The sequence below is a fragment of the Anopheles maculipalpis genome, chromosome 3RL, assembly GCF_943734695.1.
Source record: "Anopheles maculipalpis chromosome 3RL, idAnoMacuDA_375_x, whole genome shotgun sequence".
Lineage (NCBI taxonomy): Eukaryota > Metazoa > Arthropoda > Insecta > Diptera > Culicidae > Anopheles > Anopheles maculipalpis.
Genome location: NC_064872.1, coordinates 41,104,225 through 41,124,104, shown reverse-complemented (window position 1 = coordinate 41,124,104; position 19,880 = coordinate 41,104,225). Strand labels below are relative to the sequence as shown.

General features: G+C 41.2%; 1 protein-coding gene across 9 annotated transcripts in view; it reads right to left on the bottom strand.

The window, feature by feature from the left end:
• LOC126563734 (ankyrin-3) overlaps positions 1–19,880 on the bottom strand; it is a 53,123-nt gene that overhangs the window by 7,246 nt on the left and 25,997 nt on the right. For 5 of the 9 annotated variants that reach the window (XM_050220421.1, XM_050220425.1, XM_050220422.1 and 2 more), the window contains exons 2-10: positions 11,697–11,804; positions 11,329–11,625; positions 11,099–11,254; positions 10,170–11,023; positions 9,068–10,095; positions 8,100–8,216; positions 4,108–4,357; positions 1,826–2,050; positions 58–1,751 (exon numbers count right to left, since the gene is read on the bottom strand). In XM_050220421.1, the coding sequence (XP_050076378.1) occupies positions 58–1,751; positions 1,826–2,050; positions 4,108–4,357; positions 8,100–8,216; positions 9,068–10,095; positions 10,170–11,023; positions 11,099–11,254; positions 11,329–11,625; positions 11,697–11,804 (4,729 nt within the window). Of the gene's footprint in view, positions 1–57; positions 1,752–1,825; positions 2,051–2,696; positions 2,793–4,107; positions 4,358–8,099; positions 8,217–9,067; positions 10,096–10,169; positions 11,024–11,098; positions 11,255–11,328; positions 11,626–11,696; positions 11,805–19,880 lie in introns of all 9 variants that reach the window. The other 4 variants (XM_050220428.1, XM_050220430.1, XM_050220423.1 and 1 more) reach the window with 4 other exon arrangements.

Sequence of the window (19,880 nt, the reverse complement as noted above, 5' to 3'; positions counted from 1 at the left end):
ATAAAAAAAAACCCCTCTGTCACGTACGTCGCTTGTACTCAAAACACTTTGACTTACCGTGCATTATACTGCTGGTCGTAGTCACACCATTCACTTTTGCTGGATCGATTTCATCCAGTCCATTCATCGAACCGATTTGCCGCTGCGCAACACGTCGCTCGTACTCGTCCGTTACCGGTTCCAAATTTGTAATTGATTTGTTGACAATGTCCGGCCGATTGATTTTGATAAGAGCCTGCTCGAGCACATTACCAGTTGCATCTCTTCCGGCCTGACGAAGCCAGAGACGCAACATCACGATCGCCTGCTGTGCTTCATCGTTCGGATATTCCGCTCGTATCAGCTCCACATCGGACGGTGTGATCGCAAGCTCATCCGCTAACAGGGGCCAATCGGAACCGAGTAGGTTGCAAATGTCTGTAATCTTAATATCCGCCTTGTGTATTTCGCTTGCACCATCTCCATTTTGGAACGTGAAGTTTAGCGTCTTGCCACGATTGGCTGCCGCAACGATAGCCTGCTGTTCGCTGTTGAGAACTTCGGTCGAGCTCTGATCGAACTCGGACGTTGTCTCCAGTTCGTCTCCACCCAAACCAAACTTTTCGGATGGAAGTGTAAAGTTTAGAGTGCAGAGCGCCGTTTGAATTGGTTCGCCCTTGGCAACTTTGGGCTCGTTCATGAACGAGATACGACCAAGCAGATCGTCCAGATTGTTTTTGATCTTGACCGTGAACGTGAGACGATTTTCCTTAAATGCGTTGAACTGCAATGCAAGCTGCTCGCCAGATTTCATCACCGGGACGATATTGCCAGCGAATTCTAGATAGATTGTTCGTCCTTCACAGACCTCGATATCTCGAGATTTGGCAATCTCAGTGAAATGTTCTTGATGTTCCAATGTTTTGTCTTCTTTGTCATCCGTCATACAGAAAACGCTTAATTTTGCCTCGCTTTGGTCGACACGCTTGGCAAACACGACGAACTTCACCATGAAAGGCACGTGCGCCATCTGCGAGTACAATTCAGTGGCCATTTTGGTTGCTTCGCCAATGTTGCGGCAATCCATCAGCCAGAAGCGAGCTGACACTGTAGTCGTGAAAGACACACAATCGTTCACGAACGTGAGTGGTGTTGAACCGGTAACATCTTCCCATACGGCTTTATTCTGGCCGCCGGTTATCGAACACAGCAAACGCAACGTCGGCGCATTGCCCGAATATTGGTTGATCATACCCGAGTTGTAAGCTTTTGGAGCGGGCATACTGAGCGTAATCGCTTTGTGGAACTTACGCCGACGCGGTTCTACAGTCACCACCGGTGACACTGCTACACTGCGGCCTAGCAAGTTAGCCGTTGTGTTCATGTCAATCGGTTGGGCCTGCAGCCCGACACGGATTTTCTTCGTCAGTGCATTTTGTGGGAAAATAGCTTGCACCTGTGGAACAGCAGTAGCCGACACGGTACCACCCTCTGGTCCAATAGCGTGCACTTCCTGACGAATACGCGACACGATCGCAAAATAGTGTGGAAAATCGTTTGTCACAATGCGTGTGATCCTGTTCGTATGTAAATCCTCGAGCAAGTTGAGCGTATCTCCCTTGAATGTCTCGTTCAGGACTTCGTGGATGGCTTCCTCACTATCGTAAAGCGTATGTTCGCGCCATGTTTCACCATTATCAGAACGTAGGATAATTATTTCGCGTTCCTTATCGCGCAGCGACGCAAAATGAGGCACCTCAAGGATGACAGGGCTGCGAAATACAATACAATGAAACGTGTTACTTAAAACTCTTTAAGCCTATATAATACTACGTCGTAAACCTACCCAAGGAACTTGGCACCAACAGGGGCCAACTCGAGAATGCGGCTTATCAGAGCCTCTCCTTCCATTAATGGCGGACCATTGGTGATGCGTTGTGGTTTCACATACCGACAGGTAATCCTTGTAGGTTGTGCGGCTGATCGAGGTGGTACAATCACACGTACACCGCTGTGGCGGCAACCTCGCATGGCACCACCACGTGCATCAACCAGGAACGACACCAGAAATCTAGAATATTAATATTACGCAAAATGAACAATAAGTTATGTATAGATACAATGCAACTGTACGATACAACAACGAAGCAAAACTTCGAAGGAGCAAAAATCGGTACAGTTTTTAACGGAAGTATGATACTATTTTTATAAACTTCTACGATGAACATGAAATTTATGTGAGCACTACCAAAACGAGATAAAAAGGTAACTAAGGTCAATTATAACGATTTAACCATCACCGAGCAAGAGTCCCTGATAAAATAAGTTGTACGGTATAATAATACAAGTAAGGAAGGGTATATTAGATCGATAACAATTTTAAACGATTGTATTTACTACAAACCTGTCTTACAATCATAGTAATATGCATAAAATAATTAGGACAGCACTATTGGCAATGAAATGAAGGACATAAGCAATATTTATCGAATAAATATGAATTAATGAAAACGAGCAATCATAAATAAGTAATACAGAACAAATTAGCTTAATGATAAGGCATGCAAAAATATCTTTATGTTAATTAAAATCTTAACACTTAACACAAATGAAAGTCACACGTAAAAACTCAAACCAGTCGAATTAATTGGAGTTAGTTGTAGTCAATCATGAATAAACCAAACAAAATAAAAATAAATTAAACAAATTTTGTATACCTTTCCCTACACATCGGGACAAACTTTTTCTGATCACCACAATAAATGTTGGCCAATCGATCAATTGTCAACGACAGTGCGTCATTGCTGAGCGACCTACGGATCAAGTGTTGGAAGTTCGGTTTTATGGCCCATCGTTGAACATGGATGCAGATGGAGGAAATTGCAGGATGCGGGACATACACGTTTCAAACATGTTTTTCATGGCAAATAACGTGAATGTTATAAGTGTAAATGGGATAGAAATACACACGAATCACACATTGAAACGAAACATATATTCGAAAATTCAGCATTGGGAACGGGAACCGGGAAGATGGTGGTAAAAGTTATAATGCAAAACAAAAAAAGATATGGATTTGGTCATAAAAATCAAATAATATGTTTATGAAACAGGATGCATGAACACAAGGAAGTCAGGAAAAAAAGAGAAGAGAAAATGGTTCCAAAATTAATAGTATGTTTACACTAACCCACGAAAATAAATAATGAAATAGGAAGTTATGAAGACAAACTACACACATTTCTTTGTGCTTTGCAAATGGTATGTTAATTGCCAAAGAATAAGGAACGGCATTGAAATGCTCTAGTAGTGATTCATTTTTCGTTCTACCATTGTACAGGGCTATAGGCAAGAAATTAGTTTCAGAAAAAAATATTTAAAGGTATGCTCAGGTATAAAGTCAAAGTAATATTCACTTTGCAATCCAAACCAAATTATTATGCTGCAATCGGTTACATGTTAGCTTGAAAAAACTTATCAATTTGCAATTCAATTTTATAAAAAAGTATCAAATGGAGACGCCCAGTAGTACACGTATTAGATGTAAACCAGTTGGTGTTTGTTTACAATAGTTGAATTACAATAATACTGAAATATTTAATCAAGCGAAAAATTGCAATTTATAATGTCAAGAGCGAAATTGTGCATTTTTTGAGTTTTCATCACACCATGATATGCCAAGAAATGTAAATATTTGTTGTGTATGAATGATGAGTGATCATAATGCGCAAAAGCAACATAAAAGAAAATAAACTCCCACGATTAATTATAAACCAACAAAAGTAACCCATCTTGCTAAGCAACATCAACAGTTGAACCCATGTAGCCAAGCGAATGAAGCGATCGATGATGATCGTTTTTTGTTTTAGATTGTTTATGAGCTTTAATGTGGATATGAACGGGAGGTTTGAACTTTCGATTTAAAATATATTGACGTACCAAAAATTAAAGTTAAGTGCTGATAAAATAAAGTTTTAATTTGAACTACATCTACAGCTCCTCGAAATATACCCATTAACTGTGCTCCCTCGATATCGATATCGATTTTGTATCTTATTTTGTAATCAACTGATTGATTAATTGAAAGTTTCTCCGACGATCAAAGCAATAAAATACAGACCAACTTACCCAACATGGATCGGCTTTCGGGTGATGTTCACATTGTCAGTCACAGTGATGTCCAGCGGATTGGGTGTGTGGGACCGATCTGTGGCCGAAACGGTGTAGTTCTCTGCACGAGAAATGATCTTTTCCAAATATTTATCATCCTTCAATGGATCGATACTCATGTTGGTGAGATTTGTGTCGTCGAACTGTTTGTTTTCGTCGCTTGTCATGTAGTTGTACTGCTGCTGGTCGGACATGATTGGATCTTCACCTGGCGAGTGAGAACATTGGATATGGAAATTGAAAACAAAGCACATTAGTTTCAGTTGACTACAATACTGAGATTTAAACGTTTGAGATGCTTGTAGATTTTGCATGAGCAATCGTTCTATTGTAATGAACGCGCAATGTCAAGCTATTCGAAATGGCGATCGATGATCACAAGATGTCCTGTCACACGGAGAACCTTGAAGCTGATAAGTGACAAGTGTCGGGATATTGTGACCAATGCTAGACCACTCAATCGAAGATCGCATCCCAAGAACACTTATCTCGACCGGGGAATTTACAGTCGATCGATACGATTACGTTTGCTTGAATGAGTGAAGCATGAATAATCGCAGTTATCGATAAGCATGATTGTGAGATGAGTTTATGTGTGACCTATTAGTTGATCGATGCAGCTGCGATGAAATTCCCAACTCTGGAAGTGCAATTTTGAACCTGCTTCTTATACACATTGTAGCCAAAATATTTCCTAAATTAACAATGAACTACATATTGATTCGTAAAAGATCTTGCAGCTTACTAGCAAAACAAACCACACTACTGCATAGATCAATCGAAATAAAAACTTTAATAATTCACTACGTCGCCCTAGCCAATGTGTCTCACACTTGTATTTTCAGCAAGAAACAATACGGTACTGCGATCGTGTCTGAGTGTGTGATCGTCGTGAAAACTCCTACACAAACAATCTTTCAGATGTTCGCACTGTACCCATGTTACCCCATCTGCTACAAACACACACGTTTGCACGAGAGACGCGGGTAATGTACCCAATATAGAGCAGATTCTGGCCGACAAAAATGACACATAATCGTGAGAGTATGACTAAATCATTGTTTTTATTTTATTTTTTGTCTGTTGCTTTTATATTCACGTTTAAAAAAAGCAACAAACATTAGTTTTCTGGGATTTTTTTTTGCGATTGATACGAGCAAAAATTTACTTTTTAATATATTATTGTTTCTACTTTTTCTACAATTGCGATTATGAGTACCACGAGTACATTATTGTCATATGTAATGCGTGAAATGTACTATACATTTTCTAATTTATATAAACAAATAAATAAATATTCGTCTTCAGTCGAAAAACTCATACAGTCATCAGCCGTGTCCCCCCATGCGAGTAAACCGTATGTACGGAAATTGTACGTATCCGTAACGAACAACTTCCCGTCTCACGTCATCGGTACAAGATTTTGTCTAGTTCAAAGAGAAAATTTATTTTTATCCCCCAAAACATCGACGACTAAGGGTACGACGGTTCGAACGTACGTTCAGTGGTAGTGGTGTGCTGGTTCGTCTCGCGATGCATTTCTCATACACCACTTCCAAAAATGTCGTAAACATTTTACTAAAATTTTGGGGCTAAAATAAGATAAAATGGAAATCATCGAAACTCTCCTGTTTGAACATTTATGTGGACAAACCACGAGTCAAAGTTAGGCATCCCATCTTTTCCAATCATTCCACTCATTTTTCAATCGAGAAGATCACAAACGCATAGACTATTTCACTCACAAATCATTCGTTTATTGTGCACCATGAATGGAACTAGCGCAAGAGAAACGGCAAACATCTCTTCCGGTAAGGCGCGTAGGGACAGTTGATGACGGTTCCTTAGAGTTCCATGGGTAAATTGTGCATCAACCGTTCTCTCTCTCCTTAACAACCGATTTTACTTTGAAACTCTCCACTGCACAGTGGCAGTTTATTTATAGCGGACACGAATGGTAAATGCGGCCAAGCCAGCAGTTCAAAAATTCCAACCCAACCACGCCAGTCAGGTTTGAATTTATGGAATAGGAAAAACGAATGTAGCGGCACACTGTATTCTCCACAGGCTATGAACTCGAACACATATACGAAACATGCATTGACTGTTGCAAGTCTAACGCATTTCCTCGTTTATGCAGTGCGTGTCCGTGTCGAAGTGACAAGAAAGACGATTCCAAACGCTGCCGCAAAAGAAATGTTAGGGAACACCATGATAAACTACTTATGGGCCAAATACCAAATTATGTGTTGGTCAAGAACATTCACTTTAAAAAGAGCCATCGATCGTACCGTGATATTAACTTGTAGTTTAACTATTTTATTCTGCCTTGTTCTAAGTTAATTTTCTGTAATTTTACGGGAAAATTTATATTTTTTAAATTACATCGATACTTGAAAGAGAATAAAGTATAATTGCAGCATGATGTAACATTAAATGTAGTAAAATCAAATGCATTCTTTACTTTCATTCCCCAAGTGCTGTGGTTTCGTGTGTACCGATCGAAAACGTAGACTTTGGAAACACTCGATCCACATTCGTACTGGGGACTGAATTGAACATCTTGCACACTCATCATGGCCACTTGTGCTACCATGCTTGGGTTTGGTTGTTTTATACACATCTACTGTTTGGTCAAATGCTTCAAATTGAAACTTGAAACAACAAACACTACAATCTGCTTTGTATAGAGCCGCGCGTATTGCGGATCCGGGAAAAATGAATTGATTGGACATCCTCCCTTTTCGCTAACTACCCCGCACTCACGATGCGATAGACTCACAATGTCACAATAGCACCCGATTCGTTCCCTACCTTTGCGAGAAACAATCAAACCGGCAAATGAACGATAATTAGTGGCATGTGGCTTCTTTATTGCTTAGGCTGCTGCTGTCGGTCGGTTGGCCGGCCCGCAACCACGTGAAACATTTCAAACACGCACACTGTCAATATGAAAATTATTCTCCACGAATATGTAATGCCACTGTATAACACGAAAAACATGACTACAATCATAAAATAGCTTATCTGTACCTAGGAAGTAGAGGTTGATTTTACCAAAAACATCCGCTACACTTTGATTCCCACCGGTTAACTCTGGCCAACGTATCTGGGCGTGAACTGAGGATACTACAAGTTTTAACGGAAACCGGACACATGCGACGCAACTACTACCGCAGAATACGATTGACTACAGCGCGCTTCACGTGCGTTTCGAGAGTTGATTCCGACCCATCTCCAAAGGGAAACACACATACACTTTTGTCCAAAGCAATGCCCCAACGCTGTACGCTATTTGTGGAGAGGACCGTAAGTATGTTTACTCTCAACCCGGTCGGTTTTGAGTTTGCTCGCCGGCTGGCAGTATACTAAGACGGTGGTAATAGGATTTGCACAATGCGAGTGGTTGTGTGACTGCGGGTGGGGTGAATTAGTGAGTGAGTGATTTAGAACACGCGGCGATTTATGCTGTATGGCGGAGAGTAGTACGGGTCAGCAGAGAAAGTATAAACTGGCGCGAACCATTTGCAACCACGCGTTTTGTGTGATTGAATGAATGGGTACGAAACAAGGAAAGTACACCACCTTTCAATACGTTCGCCACCATCCTGCTTCCAGCTGACCAAAATATTCTCGTACGGCGTACGGCTAATGGAATTCTAGAGCAAAAATGCTTTGCCGAGGGAAGAATGGAAGGAATGGGTGTAAGCCCAAAATACTATAACAGCTAAAGTAAGACCCTATGCAAACGTAAATATGGTATTGCATGTGGACTATGTCATAGTGTTCTATTGTAGCTATGCTTATGTATGATTATGTATGCAATTGGATAGAGAGCGAATGAGAGCGAGAGAGAGAGAGAGAAAATATGTTGGCGTGCGAGTAGGTGTAAGTGTGTGAGTTTGTGTGTATGTGTGTTTGTGAGGCTGATTAGTTTACGGCCAACTTACGTGTGTAACGCATTTGCGATTGATAGTACTTGATAGCACCACTACCGCCATACAATTGCTGCGCTTGCATTAGGGCTTTCATAGCACTAGGTGGGGGTGGCGTACCTCCTTCAGGCCCTCCGGGGACGAACGGCCCAAGCCGTGAAGTAAAGGTGTGGACAGCGAACAGTTAGAGGTAATGCAGGAAGGTGCGGAGTTATGCGGCAAAATTTGTTTATTTTTTCCGCAGGAGAAGGGTTTGTTACCAGTTTGTTTGTTTTCGTTTTCAGAATACGAGCCCATTAACAAACCAACCGGGAAATATGAAACGTTAGGTTCAACAGCCAATCATGGTGAAATGTTATCCATTTTCGATAGTTGTTGGAGTTTAATGAAAAATTTGAAATTCATAGCCGTTGCCACAACAGCAATGAAATTAAAACCATGTAAAATATAATGTGGAAATAGTCATCCATCAAGAAAAAGAAAAGTAAAAACAATGCAATGAAGGAAAAAAGGAAAGAAACAGTAAAGGAGATAGAAAGATAGTAGTAGTTAGAGATATTAAGATAGGATCGTCAGTATCATTTAAGAATGTCAAGAAAAAGCAATTGCATGTGTAGCAACACAATTAGTAGTTAGCATTTGTAGCAGAAACTATTGTTCTTTAATCACTTCTGGTCAACTATGTAGTGAAACTTGTTTATGTTTGTGTGTTTATGTGTACCAACACAATGATTCATTACAGCCTGTCATACGTGTTTAATCCGCTGCATAATCATGGATCTGCAACATGTATAGCCCGTAGCTACACATACCCAGTGGAAAAGCGATATTTACAATTTACAACAAGCATTCTTTGTATCAGTAAAACTTTTTCCACAACTTCACCACAAAACGTCGTACAATTTGAGGCATAAATCACAAGCGTTTGCTAAACGTAAATATAAACAAAACGGCAACAATTTCAAAACCATTTTTTAACTTACCCTCATCTTCGGAGTCCGACAGGAACGTTTCGTGGATAGTTTCTGGTCCAACGATTTTAAACTTCTCATCAACCGTCTGTGTGACGCTTGTTTCGGTGACTACCTTCAGTGTCTCCACTACAGTGATATAGCCCAGCTTATCGGCGATCGATAGCGCAGTTTGGCCACCGTTAGTCACTGCTTCCGGATTTGCTTTATTTTTCAGCAGAATGTTGATGATGAGCGTGTGTCCTTGCTGTGCAGCCTGATGGAGCGGGGTATGACCAATATTGGTCTTCATCTCGATGTTTGCATCATTTTCGATCAAGTATTTCACCATTCCGGCTTGACCGAAATGAGCGGCCACGTGAAGCGGAGTAAAGCCTGTCTTTGTTACCGGATCGATGCGTGCCTTATGCTCCAATAGCGTTTCAGCGATGCCCACATTGTCTTCCTGTGCACACAGATGCAACGGTGTCAATCCATTCTTTGCGGCATGGTTAGGATCGGCCCCATTGTTCAATAGAGTACGCGCCATATCGCCATGACCTTCTTGGGCTGACAAGTGCAGGGGCGTGAACCCTGTTTTGCTTTCCGCATTAGCATCCGCCTTGTATTCCAGTAGCGTTGTGGCGATGTTCAGTTGATTTTTCTTTGAAGCAATGTGTAGCGGCGTATGACCATTCTTGGCTGGCGAATACGGTGATGCACCTTTCTCTAGCAGCAGCAATGCTACTTTTTGATGATCGTAGTGACTAGCAACGTGCAATGGCGTCACACCATTCTTGCCCTGTACATCCACTTGGGCACCTCGTTCAAGAAGCAGTTCAGCACATTTTAGGTTGCCGTACTTGGCGGCCAAATGCAGTGGTGTGAAGCCTTTTTTAGTGACCGCTTCTACGTTAGCTTCGTTGTCCAATAGTAGTGAAGCCACTTCATCTTGGCCCTCCTTTGCCGCTATGTGTAACGGCGTGTAATTGTCCTTCGTTACAGCATCAATCTTTGCACCGTGTTGCAAAAGTAGCATCACTATTTCCATGTTACCGATTCTGTAGGACAATAATAACCGAAAACATTACATCAGTAAACTATAGTAAATTGAGCATGCGAAAATAAACCTTACCGAGATGCGACGTGTAGCGGTGTCTGGTCTTCCCGTGCTTGCGCATTTACGTACGCCCCGTTTCGTAGCAAGATGCGTATGATGTCTGTTTGCTTGGCACGTGCTGCCAGATGTAGTGGGGTTTCACCACGCACAGTCGGAATGTCCGGACTGGCATCGTGTTGCAGAAGATAAATGACAATGTTCATGCACCCCATGAAGCTAGCCACATGCAACGGCGTTAGACCACTCTCCGTAGTAGCTCCAATTGTGGCACCATGGTTTAGCAGCAGCTCCACTACCTTAATCCGATTCTTCTTGCAGGCAATGTGTAACGGTGTAAAGCCGTTCAGTGCTCGTGCATTCGGATCGGCATTTCGATCGAGTAGCAGCTTTGCCACCTTCACATGTCCACAGTGAGCTGCGACGTGCAGAGCAGTTAGATAGTCAATCGTAATGTCATCAACTGGTGATTTGTTCATTAGTAAAATACGCGCTGCGCTCACGTGTTCGCCCTGGGCTGCCATGTGCAACGGGGCAAGTCCATTTTTGGTCTTGGAAATGATCTCCGCACGATGTTCGAGCAACACTTCTATTACTTGATCATGACCTGAACGAGCAGCACAGTGCAGTGGGGTAAGCCCATCGCGAGTGATACTATCGATACGACCATGGTTTGCGATCAAGAGCTTCACCATGTTAAGCTTTCCCCACTTGCACGCCACGTGTAGTGGTGTGATGTTGTGCTTTGCAGTAAAATTTACATCGGCACCTTTCTCAATTAGCAATTGAGCGACGTTTACATTTCCGTAATGTGCAGCAATGTGCAGCGGAGTGAAGCCACTCTTCGAAGATACGTCTGGATTGTGTTCATTCTGGGAAATAAGAACAGAAACAAATGTTAAAGAATATTTAATACACCATCTTAATGTTTGTCATGCAGGGCTTACCTCCAGCAAAAGTTTTGCCGCCTTCACGTCATCCTTCTTGGCCGCTATATGTAGTGCTGGTAATCGAACCTTGCCGCGTGTATCGCTTTCAAGTAGTACGGCCACTACTTTGTCGTGACCTTGCTGCATCGCCACTGCTAATGGCGTAAAGCCGTCCTGAAAATGAAAATAAACAATGGCTTTAAGTTTATGAAGGGACTAACATTATTCAACGATTGCGAATTACCCACCTCTGTAGCCAGTGCAGGATTAGCACCCTTAGCAAGAAGATAATTTACACACTCATCATGGTTTTCCTGCGCGGCCATGTAGAGCGGCGTGAATCCATTCTGAGACTGCACGTTAACCGATGCGTTATATTGCAGGAGCAGCTGAATGATCTCCTTTTGGCCAGCCAATGAAGCGATGTGCAGTGCTGTGTTGCCCTTCTTAGTGGCATTATCGACGAGAGCACCACGTTTCAGTAATTCGTTAACGATGTCATAGTGACCATCTTTTGCTGCGAGATGCAACGCGTTGAGACCATTCTACAGCGGGAAACACAAACACACAAGAATATGAAAACTATTGCGAAGACTGTGCCATATGTCTGTCTTACCGTATTGCACGTGTTGATGTCGGTCACCTGACCAGTTTCGAGGTACTCTATCAGCTTCTGAAGATCTCCTGCCCTAGCTGCTCGTAGGAACGCTGTGTTTGTGTCATTCTTGATCAGAAGAAAAGAAAATAGAAATGCGATTTAATGAGCTATCGTTAAGTTAATTTATAGCGTGTAGATGTTTTTTACGTGTGTGAGGTTGTACCATAATAATTGAGCAAACAACATAATTATAGAAAAATTTTATAGTCTTAAACAAACAAAATTTAAAACAAGACTTTCCACAGGACAAATTGTATGATCGACTTTCACACTACACACGTTTCTGATATATTTCATCGACATGTTGGTCTGCAATCTGTTTTTATTTGTGTTTCTCATGCCTTTTAGATGACATTTATGGCTTGAATAACCTATAGCCAAATAGTAGGTTAGTCTCAGGCAGTGTAAGTGGCACGGTCTAGGCGAACGTTCGATCCAACCTAGGTGTGTTGATGAGTAGTGACTCTAACGGTTGGGCTATCCGGTGATGAATCGACAGAGGGGCCGATCTTCACTCAACAGAATCGGAGTTCAAATCCCATCCGGATCGTTCCCTCGTAGGGAGGACTGACTATGCAACTACGTGATATCTATAAGTCAAGTAAGCAATTTGGATGGCCAGCGTGACCTACATAACGTCGTTAAGTCAAAAGAAGAAGAAGCCTTTCATAACACAATCTTACATAAACAAATCTCGAAAAACAGTATTATACATGAACAAAATGGATAGTATAATTTTAAACTTATTCGATCAATAGATCAGGCGTGCGATCAGTACTTCGAGAACCAAAACACCATTTGGATCCTGTAGTGTGTTGATTGGGTGCAAAGGTTAGTTACTGACGGTACATGGCGTGGAACCAATATTGTTCCGAGTTTCTTCTAGGCGTCTGGATTCCATCAACCTTTGCTTGGGCTATCTCAAACGATATGTTTGGATATACGAGGGATACCTGTTATTATACACTTTCCAGCTGTTACCTCGTTTACCGCTAGAAGCGTAACAGCTTGAATTCTATTTCCCTTACTACCGAGGTTAGTTGATCTTCATGGAAGAAACCTTTCGATAGGTCCAATTGAAACGGTCCGGTGGCAGAGGCAATAATAGGATCGGTCTTCACACCGTGGTACCGTGGATCGAATCACTTTCAGACCGTTACCCCGTAGGAGAACTTATGATTTTCGAAACATCTTCTTCTTGGCTTCACGACCATTTTTTCCCTACTATATATATAATTATAAATAGGTAGAATAAAGCCATCAAAGCTTATTATACTTAGCATTTAGCAGGTCCTAAGGCTGAGAAGAAGAAGATGAAATGTTAACAAACAAAAAATGTTTGCTTATGGATTGATTGATTTTGGTTGTTGAGTTGTAATTTAATTCAAAAATTCCCAAATCCTAGAATATTCCTTCGCTTAAAATCCTTCCAAAAATCAGTAAGAGTCGATTTGAAACTAAAACATTCTTATGGCCCGTTCTGCAGTCGATAAAAAAATAAATAAAATTTTCGTATATTCCCACGGCTGTAAATCTCGATGTTCATGTGCAAGTATTAAAACTGAAACTTTTAGGGAATTCTTCAATAAATAACAACTCAAGTGTTGTTGCAACTGTTCAAACCATCAAAACGAGTTGAACCATCCATGTCCACAACTGCATCCACACTGCCATAAATCAGTTTTTCGTGCACGACCGCAGCGTCCCGGAAAATAATTCGTTAACCAGAGAAAAGATTTGGTCCAAAGATATGCTTGTCAAAAGTATTCTGTTAATTTATTACACTTCCCCATCCACTGTTCATTGGCCATGTGCCCCAACAAACTAGTCGCATCTCGTATGTATGACAATGTAGACAAGTAAACTTTGGACATCAAGTGGTTTCCGAAGTTTTGCTCGTGCATCGTAACAAGCGATCAAATGTTCGTAAAATATACAAAATCAAAAAATCCTATACAATTCATTAGGTCACTTATTTAAAAATGATATGCATGTTGCAACTTTCGGGGTACACTACACGAGAAGGTATGTTTTAAAATTTTTCCTATTACGCCAATGGCATTTGCCATGAAGAGGCATACGAATTCAAAGTCATGTCCGAAGAACTTTTTTTATTCATTATCACTCTAGCTCTTGTGTACGTGAACAGTTAAAAGTTTGTCAGAAAATAAATAAAACATTAGACTTTAAATTGCCCGCAGATGGACCGAAAGTCAATCCCATGCTTTGATTTGCTGCTGGTTTACGAGTGCTTTCACTTGCGAGACGTTTTATTTTGTTGGTTTAGCTGACTCCCATCGACGAGTGAATAAAAAGTGCACTACATAAGAAGTTTCAAGATTAAGAAGAAATGCTCAAGCTATCTCTTGATTCAGGGAAACGAAGTTATGACCCCATTAATTCTTCGTTTATAGTAACAGCCTACGATAAAGTAAATGCAGATTAAAAGAGACTGTATTCAGTCTAATTTTTAGAATGGCCAAAGAAGTTTAGACTCGATGTGATGTGATATGAAAGTGAGTGAAGTGAAAGTAGCTAAACATTTAAAAATTGCTCAAATAAACCCAGAAAATTGTGAATAGAAATGCAAAACAATGGTTATATTAAGCCTGAACTCATTATCACAAAAATCATGACCGGAATCATCTTAATTGAACTATGAAACCATTTGCTAATTAGAACAAATATAATTGGATTTAAAATAAAATACCAACGCGTCGGAGCCATGACTGAACTATCACTGACTCGCTGACTCATGATTATCATCAGCGAACTCACAACAGTTCATTCCGTTGCGCACATACGCATCACACTAAAAGCGGTTCAGCCATGGCTACGTATGCAAAACATTCCTTTTCAAATGACCACTCAGGTACGTGAGTCTGGAACGACATGTATTCATGTAATTGCTTTTTCTTTCTTAACTCCAAACATCACACATCTTGAAGTAGCAAATGTTATACGCTAATTGGGTTTGTGTATGAAGGAAAAGGAAATTTCGACCAATTCGGATTATCCACAAACACGTAATACAACAGCCAGCAGAGTCACGTAGAAACCTAAGCTGTAGTAACATAAATACTTATCAAGAGGTTTGGGGGTAAACCAAACGTTGGTTTAATTAAATAAAATCGCAATTGAAGCTTTTGTGTGAGTCAATTTAATTTTAAAACTTAAGGACAATTTTGGGATAAATGTACATTTTATGCTCAAACATCAAGCTGGTATGCCGTTTTGAATCAAAACTTATTCTTTGGTTCAGCGAAAACTGTAAAAAACATACTCTACTTCCTTCAATACATATTTTAATTTCCATAACTCCTATAAACTTTTACTTAAGTAATTCAAAGCCATAAATGCTTACTTTTACTTTTGTTATTAGCCTAGTTTAAGCGAAATGTAAAGAATGCGCACATAAACGAAACTGGCGTGGCGTAAAGATGATTGAAACAGAAATAGAACACCGTAAATCAGCAATCATCGTTCGTAGCACACCCATTGCGGATGTTGGTCACTATAAGCAAGCGAGGTACGGTTATGCAATTGTGCTAAGGCTCATCAAAGAGGGGAAGAGGGTGATTAAGTACTTCCGGTAGGACGAACGGGAATATTCACCATTCTGTCAGCACGTTGCTTTCGTCGAAACGTGCACAAAAAGTAATTAACCTGTCAATTGTGTCTGTGACGGCTAGAAAGAGAGACACTTGATAACGAGACACCGGAACATGTTGACACAAACATGGGGGAATCAAATTTGTATTTACGATTTTTACACCTTCTATTATCATCGAACAAAAAAAGTCGGAAATGGGTGTCATCTGGAGATATGGTTCGAAATTACAGACTATGCAGTGAGAAAGTATTGATTTGGAATTTGCCTCAAATTTCCAAAATCTGAATCGTTCCTTTTTATACTTCCAGGAAAAATCGAAATAAATAATAATCGTTTGAAATGAATACAACTGTAGCATCCACGCGGCAATCCATTAGAAGAAACAGCCGACAACAGCCAGAGTTGAAACAACTCTGGGGCTAGGAAACAGGTATAAATAGCGGAAAATAGTGAGGCGAGAGGCAGAAGGTTTTGGCAAGCCACAGGATCAACAACGGCAACAATAAAAGAAGTCCAACTCCACTTCATTGGTGACCCCGACGTGATCGTACGTGTTCGGAGAGGAGCTGCCGTTTGAGGATCACGAATCAGCGAGCAAAAGGGAAACAGAAAAAACCAAAGACAGGCGACAAAAACAGTTCTTTTCAGAACTTGAGCTACTTTATACGCTACTCAGAGTTCTTTTTAGAATTCAAGCTTCCTTTTGATCATTGTCCTTCCCGTCTTGGTTATCATCACCCTCTGGAGACGTTTCAACGGAGAGCAGCATCGTTCCAGAATATCCCCCGGTTGCCAACCTTCTCAGTCCGCGGCCAAGTCAAACACGTGAAGTTTCGTGACGCAACGTGAAAATTTTCGTCGTTCGGTGGACGCGTGTGAAGTGTGAACGTGTAGAAATTTTGTGTAGTGTGTGGACATTTCCAAAGAGTGTAGTGAGAAAGTTCCTGCGCAAAAGTGAGCTACTAAACACGACGCGCGTGTGCAAGTGAAGACGTCTCTAGCATACGGACAACGCTCATCTCCCACACTCCAGATCGGCGTCTTATCCCAGTGTCGTCACTCACACCTTGGGACGTTTGATTCGCACAGCACCACACCGTCTACCTGCCATACCTGCTACACCGTCAGCAAGTAATCGGGACGTACGTTCTTTCGATGATAAGAACCCCGATAAAAACCATGGCGACAACCAACGACGAAGATCAGCCCACGCAAACCATCCCGCTACTCGATGGTTATGATGAAGCAACCATCACCACGCCGCCGATGACGCCACTACCAAGAGAGAGAAGTTCCGTCGTCCAGCAACAGACTAGCCGCGATGTCATCAGTTCGGTCAAACTGCCGCCATTTTGGACCAGCTCGCCAAATACCTGGTTCATACAGGCGGAGGCTCAGTTTGAGAACGCCGGAACGAAATCAGAGCGCACCAAATACGCTCATCTTCTGACTGCGATGTCGCCTGAAATACTCGAAAAAGTGATCGACATCGTCCAAAATCCTCCGACCAACAATCGCTACACCTTCTTGAAGGACGCTTTGCTGCAACGCCTGTCGATCAGCGAAGAACAACGGATCTCCAAGCTGCTGTACAACGCCGAGATGGGAGATAGCAGCCCTTCAGATTTTCATCGACGACTGATGCAGCTGGCCGGATCTACCGAATTCTCAGATAAGTTGGTTTTTCGTTTATGGTTAGGGCGTTTACCGAAATCAATAGAAATTGCTATTATTTCCATGGCTAAAACTAACATTGCGGAAATATTACCCATTGCTGATAAAATATGGGAAGCGTCGAAGGGAGCATCGGTTAGTGCGTGTGCCTTAAAGCCAGATCGGAATGAAATCTCGGAGCTTAGAAGTGAACTGTCAGAACTAAAAAACCTTGTTAAGCAAATGCATGTCTCACGCGATCGCGATCGATCAGTTCCACGTAAAGAATTCCGTAAGCGCAGTCTCTCGCGAGGAAGAATGCAAATGAAAGGGAAAAAATTTTTTTGTTGGTATCATAACAAATATGGTAGTGCGGCAACGAAATGTGTTAAGCCTTGCAGTTTTGTAGCCAATATGGCTGACAAGAAACGAATAAATTCCACGGATACCGAATCTGTTGGAGAATTCCCATATTCATGCCGACTTTTTCTTCATGATGAAGTTTCTAAACTCACTTTTCTCATAGACAGTGGTGCCGATGTATCAGTGATTCCCAATTCAGTTTTCGGAGTATTAACAAAGTCTAGTGATATTTTGGTTGCAGCAAACGGAACTCCTATTCCAACGTTTGGAGTAAAGTTTCTAAATGTCTCACTTGGATTGCGACGATCTTTTCCTCATTCTTTTGTGCTTGCTGCAGTAAACCATCCAATAATAGGAGCAGATTTTCTTAAGCGATATGGTTTATTGGTCGATCTACGTAACAAACGATTGGTGGATCCACTTACCAATCTCTCCACAAAAGCAAGTATAGCAAAGGTTGATACACCATCGCCCAAATTATTTGCTTTTAACGATGTGTTTACAGGTTTGTTGAAGGAGTTTCCTTCGCTATTGGACTCCCCGGATTTCAACAAACCAATTAACCATCAAGTGGTGCATCACATTCATACCAAGGGAACACTTCCTATCTCAAAACCCAGGAGACTTGACCCAGTTAGGCATAAGGCTGCCCACGCTGAATTCCAGCATATGCTGGAACTGGGCATCTGCCGTCCTTCTTCATCGCCAGTGTCATCACCTTTACATATGGTTGCTAAAACCAATAGTGATTGGAGACCATGTGGGGACTATCGTCAGTTGAACGCGGTTACTATCCCTGACCGATACCCAATCCCACATATCCAAAATTTTGCAATGAATCTGCATAATTGTTCACACTTTACCAAACTTGACATTATAAAGGCATATCATTTGATTCCTGTTGCCCCGGAAGATGTGTATAAAACCGCGATAACCACACCTTTTGGTCTTTTTGAATTCCTAAGAATGCCTTTTGGTCTTAGGAACGCTGGACCCACTTTTCAACGTTTCGTTAATTCAATTTTTCAAGATTTGGACTATGTTTTCGTTTACATCGACGACATTTTAATAGGAAGCACTTCTCAAGAGGAACACATTACACATGTGAGGGAAGTCCTGAAAAGGTTGGCGAAGAACGATGTTAAACTTAAACATTCCAAATGTGTATTCGGAGTACCCCAGCTCGAATTTTTAGGGCATCATATTGATGGCAAGGGTATTACCCCAACCAAGGATAAAGTTGAAGCAATCAATACTTTTCCTCAGCCAAAATCGTTAAAGCAGCTACAACGTTTTGTGGGAATGGTGAATTACTACCATCGGTTTATTCCACGAATCGCCGAAATAATGAAACCGTTGCACAAACACATTGCCATCCACACCAAGTTAAAGTCAATCGCTTGGGATTGGTCTCCGGAATGCGAAATAGCTTTTCAAAAATTGAAATCTAGTATTGCTCAGGCCACTTTACTCAAACATCCAAATAATAATGCTAACTACAACATAACTACGGATGCTTCAAACATAGCAGTCGGAGCTGTGTTGCAACAAGACAATAATGGTACTTGGGAACCGCTAGCATTCTTTTCTAAACAACTGTCGGAGGCTGAACAGAAATACTCCACTTTTGATAGAGAGTTATTAGCGATTTATTTAGCCATCAAACACTTTCGATACTTCATCGAGGGTAGAGATTTCTTTATCCTAACAGATCATAAGCCTCTCACTTCAGCTATTCACTCTAAAGCAGATAAAACTCCCAGGCAATACAGACATTTGGATTATATTTCACAATTCACGTCCGATATTCGCTATATTAAAGGGGAAAGTAACGTTGTAGCGGATACATTATCACGGATTGGGGAAAATTGTGAAATTGGCAGACTAGATTACAATTCCCTAGCTGTAAGTCAAAAGACTGACCCGGAATTAGAAAAGCTTTTAAAAAATCAAGCTCCAACATCAAAATACAAAATCGATAAATTAAACATAAACAATCAAGAGATATATTTTGAGATGTCAACCGGAAATAATCGCCCTTACATTCCAGAGCATTTTAGATTTTCACTGTTCAGGGAACAACATAACATATCTCATCCCGGAATCCGAGCGACTAGAAAGCTTATATCTTCAAAATATTTTTGGCCCAGTATGAACAAAAATGTTAATGAATGGACCAAAGCTTGTGATAGTTGTCAGAAAGCTAAAATCAATCGGCATACGCACACACCTTTGTCTCGTTTTGACCTTCCATCAGGTAGATTCGATCACATACATATCGATATAGTTGGGCCGCTTCCACTTTCCGATAATATGGCGTACATATTAACCATAATTGATAGGTATACTAGATGGCCGGAAGCGTTTCCCATGTCCGATATAACAGCTGAGACAGTAGCAAAAACGTTAGTACAACATTACATATCCCGATTTGGATGTCCCGTAAACATTACTACAGATAGAGGTAGGCAGTTTCAGTCCAAACTATTCGCGGAATTAGCTAAGTTGCTGGG